General features: G+C 44.0%; 2 protein-coding genes across 2 annotated transcripts; one reads left to right on the forward strand and one right to left on the reverse strand.

Moving 5' to 3' along the window:
- Positions 1-1,235: 1,235 nt before the first annotated feature.
- On the reverse strand, positions 1,236-7,029 carry LOC109944371 (uncharacterized). Its single transcript, XM_020549110.1, has 8 exons — positions 6,996-7,029; positions 5,631-5,656; positions 5,449-5,532; positions 5,261-5,369; positions 5,099-5,167; positions 4,875-4,925; positions 1,802-1,885; positions 1,236-1,715 (listed from the first exon to the last, which is right to left on the reverse strand). Exons 1-8 carry the CDS (start codon positions 7,027-7,029, stop codon positions 1,285-1,287), a joined length of 888 nt encoding a protein of 295 aa, XP_020404699.1. The 3' UTR covers positions 1,236-1,284.
- Positions 7,030-7,070: 41 nt separating this feature from the next.
- LOC103647601 (flap endonuclease GEN-like 1) lies at positions 7,071-11,195 on the forward strand. Its single transcript, XM_008672110.3, has 8 exons — positions 7,071-7,490; positions 7,804-7,998; positions 8,370-8,540; positions 8,632-8,813; positions 8,905-9,151; positions 9,292-9,424; positions 9,567-10,075; positions 10,518-11,195. Exons 1-8 carry the CDS (start codon positions 7,287-7,289, stop codon positions 10,785-10,787), a joined length of 1,911 nt encoding a protein of 636 aa, XP_008670332.1. The 5' UTR covers positions 7,071-7,286; the 3' UTR covers positions 10,788-11,195.
- Positions 11,196-11,496: the final 301 nt, after the last annotated feature.

An 11,496-nucleotide genomic window follows, 5' to 3' on the forward strand; every position in this document is an offset into this window, starting at 1 on the left:
GTGGTGATTCTTGCGGGTCTAAGTGACCCTTCAAATTAAGTAGAAGCACTAAACCGGTCTAAGTGTTTGTTTGAGAAAGGGAAGGGTTGAAAGAGATCCGACCTACGTAGCCTCCTCAACGGGGAGTAGGTTCTTCGGAACCGAACCTCGGAAAACAAATCGCCCGTGTCTTTGCGCTAATCTTACTTTTTGATTTGATTATTCCTCTCCCCCTCTCTCTAGGTTCTCTTGCTTGAGATTGCCTTTGAGTTAGGTCCCAAAGTTTTTTGTATTGATTGAGCAACTCATGGCAAAAAGTACTATCTTCCACACTCCATTTCGTTATTACTCGCTCTAACGCTAACCTCGGGTGAAGTTCGTGTTTAAAGTTAGTACGTGTAGTGGCGCTTATTTACATGGTGTTTAGGACTACTTCAGGTTCAAACTCCTGCGTGGATCTATAATTTATAATTTAAATAGTTTTAAAATATTTTTAATCTAAATAATAAACAAAATGACTATCTAAATGTCTTCTAAATGTTTACAACTCCAGCTCCATGATTTTCTGTAGCACATAATAACCTAGTCCACCAAATTTTATGGGCTTCGAGCAGTCCTAAACATCCTCTTAGTATCTACAAACACGCAGGCCGTGACACTTAGGTGGCTCTCCACCGTCTTCTGAAAAACTTAAACAACGACATTGCAAATTCACTCATATATTTTAGGTTTTCTCAGACTTTGTCATATGTGAAATATCTAGTCCATTAAAACCCGACTTTTTACTGTCATGCGTCATACGTGAAGCACGTAGTTATGTTCCTTTCCCACATGACTAAAACCCTTTCGTTTGCATATATTAGAGTTATTTCTAATCAAATTTCAGCTATTAGTAATTAGCTCTTGTATCATCAGACTCAACTAATTTCATACAAACTATCAGGATGCCACAATTCTAATTTCACTTAAAAGCACGATCTCATAAGTGAAAAAAATCAAGGGACGACTCTTCATACATATTGGGCGTGTTTGGTTCGGCTTTTTTCTGACTAGCTTATCTGAAAAGCTGGCTGTGGGGAAAAGCTGGCTGTTAGGAAAAGCTGGTGGTTAGAATTTAGGTGTTTGGTTCGCCAGCTGTGCAGAAAAGCTGTTCGTGAGAATCTACGTGTTTGGATAATCAGATTGTGAAATTGCAGATTTTGTTCGAAGAAACGATAAAATGAAACCCATAACGATGAAAAGGTCATTAAAGAATAATTAGAGCAGTTGATTACATCATTAGTCCCGTTACATTGTCATACTTAACTACGCCACTAAAGCATTAGCAATTGCATCTCGAAAAGCACTCATGTCTAACTCATCAGGTGTGGTACTACTACTCTCACCTAAAGGTACATCATGACTGCTGCTACTAGGTCCTACTTCATCAAAGTCTCTATCGTGTAGAGCACTCTCTCTAATGAAGTTATGCAATGTCATACAAGCAATAATTATCTTCGATTGTTTGGCAAGCGAAAATGAAGGGAGACTTAATAGAACTCTCCACTTCATTTTAAGAACCCCAAACGATCGCTCTATAACATTGCGTAGCGAAGAGTGTGCATAGTTAAAAACTTCTTTGCTGCCAATAGGTTGCCTCGCATTTTGCCATTCGGAAATGTGGTATTTCTGACCCTTATAAGGTGCAAGGTAGCCCTTTCTATTCGGATAACCGGAATCGACAAGATAGTATTTACCTGCACAAACATGAAATACATAAGTTCAATATGTAACCAAGTAATTAATAGCATATGTCATAAAAACCAGATATATAATTGAATACCTTCTGGTGGGTGGGGGAACCTGTCCGCATAAGTTATCAAAGTATCTTGCAGTACTCTAGTGTCATGTACGGATCCAGGCCATCCTGTGACAACAAAAGTGAACCTCATATCGAAGTCACAAACGGCCATTACATTCTGCGAAGTGTAACCGTGCCATCCAATATATTTGGCTTGCTCTGAGGCCGGGACTGCCGCTGGAAAGTGACTACCATCAATTGCTCCTATGCAGTCCTTGAAGTGTGGCCAAAATCTCGCCTCTCGCAAACGCGGATGAATCTTCGTGAAATATGGGTATTTGGGCTTAATGATGTCAGATGACATCTTAAACAGTGCATCAAGGACTTCAGTATACTTGCGACTAATTGTTTCCAACGAGTGACCAAACTTATTCCTTAACTGCCTAAATGACTGTGGACCCCCACATGCCCACAAGAAAATGCCAAGTGCTTCCGTTGTACTGACACCCCGGCTTGGAACTAGACCATAATTGTCCACCAATGTGTCATGCAATCGTCTAAACACAGTTCTTCGCATGCGAAACATATCGAAGCAGTCGTTACTATTCTGCAACGTTCTCTCCACCCATTGAATACCAGTTTCCACTAATGCTCTTCTAGGAACCTGACTGAAAGTCCTGCCCCAAACGTCTACAACACATATAGCAACGACCAATTCTGCATCTGTGTCATCCAATTCATTAACATATGTGTCATCCAATTCATTAACATATGTGTCTGCAGAAGTGTCAGACATCTGCATGCACACAGATAACACAAACACATTCATATGTAACCAGAGTTTGTAAATTACTAAAAACTGTACAACCACAGTTTACAAGCCACATTTATTATTATTCAGTTCTGACCGGAATACACAAAGTTCACAGACAAACATAGTTCACACTCGCACAACTCTGATTATTCAAATACAAGTTCAACTCAAATATCTGGAAAACTGTTTCAAAGGGAAAATTAAGCGAACGACAAGTTTAATCCTCACAACAATAAAATGACATGACTGTTGAAAACACATAAACAACGATAATAGTGAACATGTAGGCCTGTGTTGTCGGACGTCCAGCAGCTAAGTGCTCTTTTTAGTTTCTAACTCGTAAGCATTGCGAAGCCAAGCGATTCTTCCTTCTTTTGTCTGCAAGGTTGCAAAAACATCTCTATACTTCTTCTGAATCAAAAGATGAGTGGCAAACAAATGTAGTTCGCTCCCTTCTGGTGATCCATCATCCATTACTTGTTGCAACTGCTTTTTAAGCTCTATTCGAACTGGGTCATTGTCAGAAGAGGTAATGGACTTGTTTGTGGTCATTGAGCGGGACTCAAAAGCCTCCACTAGTCTTTTCATGTACTCTTCCCTCGAATCTTTTTTCTTCTTTGGTTTTGGGGAATCATGGCGCATCTTACGCTTCCCAGTAGCATTTGTGCAGGGGTCAGGTGTGCTGTTTTCACCCCCACCTAAAGTGTATTCCAAATGATCATCAGAAGATGAATTAGCATCCTCGACGCCAGGAACCAGGGTTCTTTCATTTGTGCAGACAATGGGTCCAAACATAACCTTTAGCTCGTCCTCATTCTCTAGGGGGGCTGTTTTGAACATAATACAACCTGGCATTGCCTGCACCAAATGGTAGTTCCTAGTTTTAGATGGCCAATACTAATGTTAGTCTAGGAAAAAAGATGTACTTACTTCATTTTGCTTGGCCCACCACTCATCTGGCGCACTGATTGAACCAGTATGAGGGTCTCGACCAAGACCTGTAGCCCTTTCATTAAGAGTTTTCCACTGGGTGAACATTCTCTTCAACGAATCCCACCTATTCTTCATTTGATCCCTGGTGTAAGTGCGACCAGTGCGTTCCTTAAACTTCCTTATGAGGTTAGCATACCCTTCTGCATTTAGAAATTGTTGTGGCCTGTTTCGAGCATTGACCTCTTCTACACAAATTTCTGTGTAAATTTTTGTTGCTCTACTATCCCACTTTGCAATCACTTTGTCGGACTTGTCCATCTAGTGCATAACAAGTATATAGTATTCAACATAGTGCTCTCGGATTAAAAACAACAAAAACATGAACACTATACTGGCCATATTAACTTTAGGTAATACCATAAGTACTAAGATTCCAATTTCCTTAATTACACAACGACAACCTTAAATAAACTGGTAGTGCACACAAAAGGACATGGAACACATTTACAGCAGCCCATTAACCAAAAGAACAAACTCATTCCCTGTTTCCCTAAGACCTTACTACAGAAAAGCACAGTGAATTCATCCCTGTTATTCAAACACCTAACTCCAAGGTTCACTCCCTTCTACCTTAAACATCATTGTCACTAAACGAAGGCATCTGATCGGAGTCATATTCAACACCCCAGAAGTTTTGGAAATGCTCCGCAAAGTCCCAGTGTGGAGTAAGGTCGTCGTCAGATGGGGGTGGAGACGACAAGGTAGAAGGTTCATAGCTGCTGTCAACCGGGATGTTTACGTTGTTCACGATGTCCAAATGTTCTTGCAACACCAGAGAGTCTTGCTCCAGCATGCAAGCTATCTCCTCCAAAGCTACACGAAGTTTGGTAGCATCAAATGAGGTCAACCCACGTCCAGGACGGATTGTTTCCCTCGCTACGGAAAATATCTTGTCTGAAATCTCTTGCATCCTTCCAATTGCCTTGTTGGCTATGGAGTCTGCTGAATCCATCTGATGTGGATTTAGGTGGTCAGTTTACTACAGAAGGGGACAATCTAAGTTCCATGTACTGACATTATTTGAGTGCTAACAATGACAAAGTTTGGTTGAAGCTATTAACATACAGGTTGTAACAAACAGAGAATGAACTGAACCGTGAACATACAGGTTGTGACAAACAAACGTAGAAGTAATCACTGCACATATCATACTTATACAAAAGAACAATGGTATCCCTAGGTAACAATAAACATATGACCATCCTAACTCTCGTATCTCCAAGTAATATGCACAAATGACAGCACATATATAAATTGGTTGTGCCCATGTGGACAGTAAATTGCGCAAGAAATTGTGTATGAAAGTACCTTGGATGCACTTGATCTTGGAACCGAAGACGAACAACTCGATACGCAAATCTGTAGGCGACAATGCACAAAAATCTCTCTGTTAGTACGACGTTCCATACCCTTGAAGATGAATTGATTTAACTGGAGAGGAGGGGGCGGCGTGGGTCGGGATTGAGGCCCAACCCTAGCAACAGTAAAGGAGGGAGCGGGGTGGCTCGGGATGGAGGCGACGAATTCCGTACCTGCGAAGATGCCAACGCGATGGTCGGGGACCGGAGGAACCAGCACGACGGACAAGGGCGCCGGTGTCACTGCGGCAACCATAGCGAAACAGGAAACGGTGAAGGAAACGCGGCAGTGGGAGGAGAAGGGGATGGACGAGTTCGCAGAGGAGTAGTCCGTACCTGCGAAGACGACGATGCGGCGAGGAGAGGGTCCGGCGGCGGTGCGTTGGGTGCGGATCTGCGGTCCGGTGGCTTGGCGGCGGCGGCGGTGCGTTGCGGGGGTAGAACCCTAGCGAAGTGCGCGGGGGCTTCTATCCGAAGCCAAGTGAGCGCGGCTTCGCGACGACCGTGGGAGCTCGGCTTCTTACCGAAGCGCGTCGCGCAGAAGCCGGCCCAAAATCTGCGCGTTTGGTAGCAGCTTCTGCTTCTGGCGGCCAGAAGCCGACCAGAAGCTGAACCAAACAGCCACATTGTATCTTGATTGCATTTATAATTTAGGGGTTCAGAATTATATCATAGAGTCTCTTAACTGATTCTTGTACTTAAAAACCGATTCAAAATTTGGGTTGTATATATCTAAAAAACACCACTACATTAAGGCAAAAGGTATACGTTTTGTCCAACGTTCTGTATGATTTCATTATATAGAGAAGTGGTAATTGATCACAATCTAAATATGTCTTCACAATAAGTTAGGGTCCGTAATTAATTTTAGTTCAAAAAAAATAGCACGATCCTAATCTGATTCAGTTCTTAAATTTTATAGTGTAAAACTTAGAACTTATTACCACCCTTAATTGTATGGACGTCAAGAAGCTGGAAGATAACAGGACACTCTTAATTTAATGAGAACAAAAGTACAGAATATGCTTTTATTTAGAGATGACCTCGGAGATGGTTACATTCTTTAGACTATTAGCAGCCGTTTTCCCTAAAATTTTCCCTCTATATGCTACTATGTAGCCACGTCAGCAAAATTCTCTCTCCTATATTCACTCTTTCCGCAACGGTTCCCCCTACATATTCCCCTATCTTTCACTCTACATATAAAATATACATATCATTCCAACTACCATCAACTACCTTCTTTTTTTCCATTTTGTATATGTACACATACGGCTGGTTCAAATATTTAGTTTTGTACTTTTTATTACAAAGATAATCTCCAATAATTAGTGTGCGGCCCATTATGCATACAATTAATTCACACATGCATAATTGATTATATTGCATCGTCCAAAATTGTATTCAATATTAATTCTCTTCAATATTAATTTTCGAGAATTTAGCAACTAGGACAAATTTTTTTTGGCAGAAAAAAAAACCAACTGCGAAGAACCCATGTCCAAGCATCTAACCTTCTTCTAGAGCGCGTGGCCGCTGGTGTCCTCGAGACGCTCGTGGGGGTGAACATGGATCCCCTCCATTTGCCGTGAGAGAGAAACAGTCCGCTACTAAGGGAGCGCGGTAGGGGGCTGCGCTGCAGGACGAAGAGGTGGCCTGTAGCCCCTAAACAATGAATAGGAATAGGGAAGAGGAGGGCTAGGGTGCGGCGCTGAAGACAGTCTTAGGAAGGGAACACTAAAGTCTAGGCTTGTTTTATACAACGAGGATCATGAATTAGTGATCGATAATTCCACATATGTTCAGGTTGGTGCAATGTTAACATCTGCATTGCCTCCATGGAAAACCGGCAATAACAGCACCCAACCACGCAAACAATGGAGCAACTGCTGACCAAGCTAAAGAACAGAGGAACAAAGGCAGCCGGTTTGGGTGATCGATTCATTCAACGATTACCAGCTGATTCCAAAGATCATCCAGTTTTGGCACGAACTGAATACTTTAGCACACCAGCGCAGCTTGCATTTACCTTTAAAAAAACAATTGCGCTGTTTTGCTATTCCCAAATTACCAATTGCAGAACCCAAGAACGGTTGTTTCTCCATCCTCCTACGAAAGAAAGAAAAGGCAAAGTAAAAGACTAAAAGGAGGGAAGAAAACGGCCATAGGCCCACCACGAGGGGCCCGCGCGCTAACGGGAGACCGAGAGAACCCACAGGCCACAACGGCATCGGCAACGAGGCAGCCCAGCCCCAGAAGCCGCCCCGAGCCCCGCAGATTACCGGCGGTCGGCGCAAGTCTGAACTCCCCCACCCAATCTCCGCCACGGCCGACGGGAGAGGGCAGGGACGGAGAGAAAGAGATGGGCGTGGGGGGCAGCTTCTGGGACCTGCTGAAGCCCTGCGCGCGGCACGAGGGCGCGGGGTACCTACGCGGGCGCCGCGTCGCCGTCGACCTCTCCTTCTGGGTCGTCTCCCACACCACCGCCATCCGGGCGCGCTTGCCGCGGGCACGGAGCCCGCACCTCCGGACCACCTTCTTCCGCACCCTCTCCCTCTTCGCCAAGGTCCGGTGCCACTGGCGGTGTCCCCCCCCCCCCCCCCCCCCCCCCCCCCCCCCCCGCTTTCCCACCTCTCCTCTCTCTCCGCCTCCTTCGCTCGGCTCTCGTTCTTCCCCTCTATTGTCTCTGCCTTCCGCTCGTTTCTTGATCTCACCGACTAATGCGCTGACCTGCGTTTGGGCGATTCTGCAATCTGCATTCTGCACTTGTCTTTTGGTTTCCAAGATTTAATCTTGCTGGGGCTAATGACTGCATTGCTCGATTTTTTGGTTCCCGGATTCACCTGTTTCCGCTGGGATTGTCTCTGCAATTCCTGCAGATGGGCGCGTTCCCTGTGTTCGTGGTGGACGGCGAGCCGTCGCCGCTCAAGTCGCAGGCGAGGGCGGCCCGCTTCTTCCGAGGCTCCGGGATGGACCTGGCCGCGTTGCCGGTCACTGAGGCAGAGTCCAGTGCGGCCGCGGCACCGGTCAAAAAGAGGAATGCTGCATTCACGCGAGCCGTTGAGGAGTGCGTGGTGAGTTCCCGGGTCTTGCCAATGTTTGTGATCCTTCATTCAATCTAGGGTTTAATTAGGGCTTGCAGAGCCGTCCGCAATGTTCAACTTTTTTTTGACGAATCTGGAGGGGCCGAGGCCCCTACAGCTTTGCATTAAAAAGGAATAAAAGGATACATAAGTTTAAGACACAATGTTTAACTGTTCATCACGAGATTGAGCGATTCCCAACCGCTGTAGTGAAGATTTCTCATCTAACACCACAACATCTTTACACTAGCTTCTTGCTTCTTAAATGGTCGGCAACAATAATGCTGCCGATGATACCCACTCATGTAATTATATCATATATGCATTGTTTCAAATGCTAATTGATATTCTGTAATTTTTAGGAACTGCTTGAATATCTTGGAATGCCTGTATTGAGGGCAAACGGTGAAGCTGAAGCCCTTTGCGCTCAGCTGAATAGTGAAGGTCATGTAGATGCTTGCATCACTGCAGACAGTGATGCTTTCCTCTATGGGGCTAAGACCGTCGTAAAGGTCCTCAGATCGAATTGCAAGGTAAGGACTCCTCTGTAGTTCTATGTCCACAGCAGGTGATTTGTTTTGTTTTCCATGTGCAATAGTTTCAAGACCATGAACTTTTCTTCAGGAACCATTTGAGTGCTACCACATAGCAGACATTGAGTCTGGTCTTGGATTAAAGAGGAAGCAAATGGTGGCCATGGCGCTCCTTATTGGCAGTGATCATGATTTGCATGGGGTGCCTGGTTTTGGCCTGGAGACTGCACTTCGTTTTGTGCAGTTATTTGATGAGGATGAAATTTTAGATAAGTATGTGTTGTACTTGTTTTTTTCCCTACAGAATAATCTCCCCCAATGCTGCATTCATGGAGCTAGTCATCTTATATTTATACCTCTCCAGGTTACATGAAATTGGTAGAGGGGTGTATCCATTCGTAGAAGGATTTGACAATGCACATATTGATGATCTCCCATCATCGTCCACAAAAAGCCCAGTTGTTAAATTGCCGCACTGCTCACAATGTGGCCACCCAGGCAGCAAGAAAAATCATAGCAAGGATGGCTGCAATTATTGTTTGGTGGATTCATTAGAGAATTGCATGGAAAAACCAACTGGATTCAAATGTGAATGTCCTAGTTGTGACGAGGTTGGATTTATATTCATTTAATTATCCAAATCCTGTTGATTCTGATGCCTTACAGTATGTTTCACCTTCTCTTTTTTCCTTGAATGGTTTGTGATGAATAATTACCGCCACATTAACTGCACCTTTGTTATGACTGTTAGGCACGTGAGCTAAAGGAACAAAGACGACATGAAAATTGGCAAATCAAGGTCTGCAAGAGAATAGCTGCTGAGACAAATTTTCCTAACGACGAGATCATTAAATTGTATCTAAGTGATAACAATCTGGTTGAAGGTAAGGAAAAAAGTATGGCCCAATTCATTAGAAAACATCATTATGATTTTTTAAGTGTTTATTGAGTTGTAGTTTTTCTTTGATCAAGGTTCCAAATAAGCATTTGTTTATAGTAAAAACTCAAATTCGAACCTGTTTGCAGAAAAGGGTGTTCCCTTGCTTACTTGGAATAAACCTGATGTTGAAGCTTTGGTAGACTTATTAAGTTACAAGCAGAATTGGGAGCCATCTTATATTCGCCAAAGCATGCTCCCTATGTTATCAACCATATACTTAAGAGAGGTTGCATCATCTCCATCTACACCATTGCTCCTTTGTGACCAATATGAATTTGATTCAATTCAACGGATTAAGATAAAGCACGGTCACCCGTATTACTTGGTAAAATGGAAGAGAGCTACCCGTGGTATGAATTCTATTATGTCTAGCAACAAGCCAGTAATGGAGGGAGAGACAAGTAGCGAGGTAGTGTTGTTGGATGAAGACGACGATTTGGATGCAGTGGTTTGCGAGTCTCCTGAGTTATTAGACGAACCTGATGTTCCACAAGTGCTTATTGATGATGGCTGCTGCTTTGTATTGACGGATGAAGACATTCAACTTGTTGGTGCTGCTTTTCCTAAGGAAACAGCAAGGTTTCAGGAAGAACAGGTGTGCACTGGTTGCTTTCTTCCTATGATAGTTTGAAATATGCATGACTCTTAGTCACTTACAGGACAACTTTAAGACTCTTCGTGCTAGCAATATTTCCTCGCTGCATTTAGTTTATCAGAAAACATAGAACCAAGTTTCAGTTCAATCTTTGTGCATTTACTTTTGTAGATGATTATATTCGATAGCTGGATTCGCCACGTTTATGTTATGTGGCACAACTTTACTTCTTTGCCATATCGGTAGGTTAGTAGTAACACCAGACAAACAAAATGGAAGAGCGCATTTATTTAGTTAATGCATGCTTCTATTTTAGGCTCTGAGTTGTTTTTTTTTGTGTAGCATGGTGTTTCATCGTTTATTTGTGGCTGTTTAATTGAAGAAACATCCACTGGGGTGAATTTTGTTCACTCTAGCTCACACATCCGCATAACTGTTGCAGAGGCTGAAAGAAGCACGATCAAGATCACGGAAATCCAAATCAAGCTTAGCAGACAGTGCGTGCAAGACACCTGAAGGCCCGAGACCTAGCGGGGTGCAGCTTAGCATCACAGAGTTCTACCGCTCGAAGAAAGCGCAGAACGTAGAATCTGGGAAGAAGCCGGCGGGAGAAGGGCACGCCGCGAGGGGAGGCTCGAGAAAATCGTCCGACAGGGACCTCGACAAGAGCCTGCCGAAGTCTGTTCGGCGCCGCCTCCTCTTCGATTGCTGAGGACTAGGTAGCCTGGCTTTTTTTTGGTGAGCACTGCACTGTAATCTTGGTGCCACTGCTGTAGATGACCTAGGGAATGCCTTAACCTATTTTAGCCGGTGTAGATTGCGCGCGGCCCATTTTGTACAGGGAACAGAGCATCGTCTTTGTCTAAGAGGAAATGAAGCAGGTCTTAGTTCGGAATGGTCATCTGAACCTCATCTTTGTCTAAGTGCTTGGGAACTCAGCTTCGATTCTAGGAATGGGATGCGTGCCGCTGCTAGAGCAATAGCTTTTTTGTTTTATGTCTGCTTTTGTGCCGGACAATAGCTGACAGAATTGATGTGATACTACAGTATGCACAACTTTTACTCCCTTAGTTCCAAATTTAGTTTCAAAAATTATGAGATGGTCTGGTTGTTTTGATTTTTTTTTAATCTCTAGATACATTTTGCTTATCACTTTTTGTAATGATCTTTTTTCATGGACACGTTGGCTCAACCTTTGCCCCGCTGCGACATGATCTGGCGGCCATGAGCCCATGACAACCATGAGCACAACGATGGAGCATGTATGGTGTGGGAGACGCGGTAACAGTTAGCGCCGATTCGCGACTGTTTCGGCTAGACAGACAGCCATAATAACAAGTGAACTCTTCACTTCCAGCGTCAGATGCCACGGCCAGACCCAGACGTAGCCCTGGCCGCCGGGCCACCAAATAAACTGCCCA

Source organism: Zea mays, chromosome 2 (assembly GCF_902167145.1).
Source record: "Zea mays cultivar B73 chromosome 2, Zm-B73-REFERENCE-NAM-5.0, whole genome shotgun sequence".
NCBI lineage: Eukaryota > Viridiplantae > Streptophyta > Magnoliopsida > Poales > Poaceae > Zea > Zea mays.